Genomic DNA, 3398 nt, shown 5'->3' with positions numbered 1-3398 from the left:
CACAATGCAAACCACACCAATTTTATGAAGCGTTTCAGCAGTTCATCAAGTCACAAAATTACTCACGAAATGTTGAAAAGGATGACGCCAAACGAGAGAGTTGACGTCCAGACGCAAGTAAAGCCCGCCAACTTAGTTCGTTAACCCTGGCCTGGGTTTGGCTGTCAAGTGACACCAACATTACGAACTCTGTAAAAGTTTCAATTTATCGTTACGAATGGCTTTAAACGCGAGTTACCATAAAGAAAGATCCAAAAATAATGCTTAGTACCTAAATTTACTATCCATTTCGATGTAGCCCAACAGCAAACTAGATATCCGTACGTTTCACCGACGGTGACGTTGGTAACAGCTTCGAGGCTGACGACCTGATGATCCAGTAAGGTGGACGAGTGAACCTGTGACACAACACAAAACAACGAACGTCCAGTATTATTTATTTGATTTGAACTCTTGTGACAAAATGTGTGACAAAATAGAGTTGGATGTATACAAAAAAAAGTGCCGTGAACTTGAGAAGGAAAATCTTCGCATGGAGACTTTGCTTAAAAGGTAATTACTTTTAAACTAAATGGTTTGTTTGCTTGCTTCCAAGCAAAGAGAGGTTTGTCAATAAAGAAAACAAAATGATTTGTTTTGCTTGCTTCCCAAGCAAAACAAGGTTTGTCAATAAAGAACGAATTGATCACTAACCTCATAATAATGACAATCTATCTTTTAACAGTAAAGGTGAATTTACGATGTGGACGCTGCGAGTGTTTCTGTGACGCTCGGAGCGTTCTTTCGATCAAAACAAGGGTGAGGGGGGAGTAGGGAGGATTTTGAGATGTCGACAGCCACTCCCCCCTTCACCTTGTTTCGAACCGGTAGCGTCACAGAAACGCTCGCAGCGTCCGCATCTTAAATTCACCTTTATACTGCTGCAGGATTTAGTCTCGCATGAGGCGGAGCAGGCCTTCTTGTTATTCTGTCCTCACCTCCAAAATATTTTAAAGACGTGATCTGTGATTAGCTTTGCAAGCCAATCACAGATCAGTCATCAAAATATTTTTAAGGTGAGGACAGAATAACAGGCCTCCTCATGAGACTAAATCCCGCACAACAGAAAAAATATTACTGTGATAAAATATTTCTCATGTTATACAAACAACATAAGATAAAAGTTATTGTTACATACGTGATGTCAGCTCTGCTTCTTGCATTTTCTCGTCACAGCGTGAAAGCTCTCCTTTTGGACGACAATCCAAGCCCTGCAAGCACACAACCAAAATTGCCAAGTAAGTATTTTAAATATTCTAAAATTTAGGATGTTTTTTTTTATCAATGGTCTACAGTTTGTTGTCATATGATTATAAGTTTAGCTTTTAAAACTTAGAGGGAGATGAGAGGGAAACAAAGTCATTAATATTTATTCTTTATTATCCAGAAACTACTGCAGCAGTTAGTCCTGTCTTACAAAATACTGCAAAAAGATGGCTTAGGTTTGATAGTGATGCAACTAAAAATCCAGCTCCTAAAAATAGGCCAGAGACCTCAGCAGCTAAAGTAACGCCATGGTTGAGCAGCACTAATGGCACAAAACTAGAGAAGTCATCGTGGTTGCCGGACAGTAGATCAACTGCTACAGCTACAGCTAGCGAAGCCTCCAAGACCATGAAAAGGTCAGGCAGCTATGACAGGTCAGTTTTCAAAAGGATTTTATTTAATTTAAAATTAAATTATTATTCATTTGATTAATACTAATTACTGAAACTTATTCTGTTTGCATTTTGCAGACTTCCAGCAAAGGAAAACCAACCCTCATACGCCTTCAAAGGGAACACGGTGCGAGGTGCCAAAAGAAAAGCATTGCCAGGGCAAACCTGTGATAATTGTGAGGAAGTAAGTCTATGCAATTCTCAAAAAGGTCCAGAAAATTTCCATATCCTATTTGTATTTAATAAAAATGTATATCCGTCTTTATAGTACTACAAATCTGCTGGATTGGAGGGAATAGTAAATAAATGTTCTCGCCACAGGGCAGAGCATCCAAGAGTCCGCACTCCTAAAGGTAAGAAAATAACAAATAATGATAAGTGAACCATTATACAGACCTGCACAAATCCGTGTTGAAAATGCATTGTGCTTTTTTTAGGTATGTGGGATCTAGACTTCCCAACCACTCCGGAATTGCGAGCAAGGCAAGCAGCACTGCCATCTCCTGATCCACAATGGTGAATAACTAGAAAATAGATATTTGAATTACCGTTTGAAATTTCCTAGAAAAAATAAATGAGACAATATTTGGGATGAAAGAACTTACTGTAACTTTTTATTTTCATTCAATACCCATTAAGAACATGGATCCTGTGTCACAAAGCAAATATGTCAATTATTAATACTCTACTCACTCCAAAAGACACTAGTTTCAGAGGGGAAATCTCGATCAGAAAATGAGCACACGTATACTTACTCAAAATACAACGATTTCGATGGCGTTCAAAACAAATCGTCTGCTATGTCTACCCCAACGTAATGCAATTGGCGGCGCACTAAAATTTCTCATCTGGTGCACTTGACACTCTTATTAACAGTTGCCTTATTCGTCCTCGCCTCGCCCTAATCGCAGTAAGCAATGGATGTCAACAAACCCTATCATTCGTGTAATTGTGTATCAATCAGATACATTTATCGAGTTTAACAAGCAAAGGAAGGACTGTCAGTCGCGTGGCTATAGTGACTAAAAACTTCTACCGTTGGCGTAATACCTTCTTCAGTCAAGATGCTTGAAATCCACTTGAAATCGACTTCACAAGGTAGGCCCACCCAGTTCGAAAGTGGCGTGTTTAGACAGGTTATTTTCGGAGACTCTTTCATCACCTTTCTGAAAATTCATGACATGACATGTATCAGAAAGTCTCAAACAGTAAGATTTTTCCGAATCTTACCCCAAATGACTCAACACAGACATCTTCTTGTTGTATTAATACACCTTCTATAAAGACGTCTTTAAAGTTGTGAAGTATATAAACTTTGTCATGTCAATCAATGAAAATGACGCATGTCAAGATGCAGCAAGAATAATGATAATAATAATAATAAATAGTCTGCAATAGTGTCGCAAGAGACCAAAACAATTTCTTTATTTCTGGCAACCAAAGTGACGCAAGTCAAATCACACCAAAATGTTTGCCTGCTAAATGACGCAAGTCAACAAAAACTACTGGATGTCTCTGATAATGACTTAAAGTTCCCTTAGAGCAACACTTTCTGTATGCAATCATAACACAAGTCAATTTACATAAAAACCCTGTCAACAACAGTGACGCAAGTACACTTACGACATTGTTATTGAATGCAAAGCCAACTTTTTGACTTGCGTCACATTTTCTTTGCTCATAACTCCTTGCCTAATTTAT

At 38.4% G+C, this 3398-nt stretch overlaps 1 protein-coding gene across 1 annotated transcript; it reads left to right on the top strand.

Annotated features, from left to right (window-relative positions):
* Positions 1–1180: 1180 nt before the first annotated feature.
* On the top strand, positions 1181–2217 carry LOC127751284 (DNA endonuclease RBBP8-like). Its single transcript, XM_052274559.1, has 5 exons — positions 1181–1277; positions 1427–1679; positions 1776–1881; positions 1966–2050; positions 2135–2217. Exons 1-5 carry the CDS (start codon positions 1181–1183, stop codon positions 2215–2217), a joined length of 624 nt encoding a protein of 207 aa, XP_052130519.1.
* The last annotated feature ends 1181 nt before the right edge of the window (positions 2218–3398 follow it).

This window comes from Frankliniella occidentalis, unplaced genomic scaffold (genome assembly GCF_000697945.3).
Source record: "Frankliniella occidentalis isolate FOCC.00 unplaced genomic scaffold, Focc_3.1 Scaffold409, whole genome shotgun sequence".
NCBI lineage: Eukaryota > Metazoa > Arthropoda > Insecta > Thysanoptera > Thripidae > Frankliniella > Frankliniella occidentalis.
This window is presented reverse-complemented; position numbering and strand designations above follow the sequence as displayed.

Excerpts from the sequence above, each read along its gene's own strand:
- LOC127751284 (XM_052274559.1), top strand. The coding sequence starts at position 1,181 with ATGTCAGCTCTGCTTCTTGCATTTTCTCGTCACAGCGTGAAAGCTCTC. Across the intron at positions 1,278-1,426 it reads CACACAACCAAAATTGCCAA|AAACTACTGCAGCAGTTAGT; the intron begins GTAAGTATTTTA and ends TTTATTATCCAG. Across the intron at positions 1,882-1,965 it reads CCTGTGATAATTGTGAGGAA|TACTACAAATCTGCTGGATT; the intron begins GTAAGTCTATGC and ends CCGTCTTTATAG.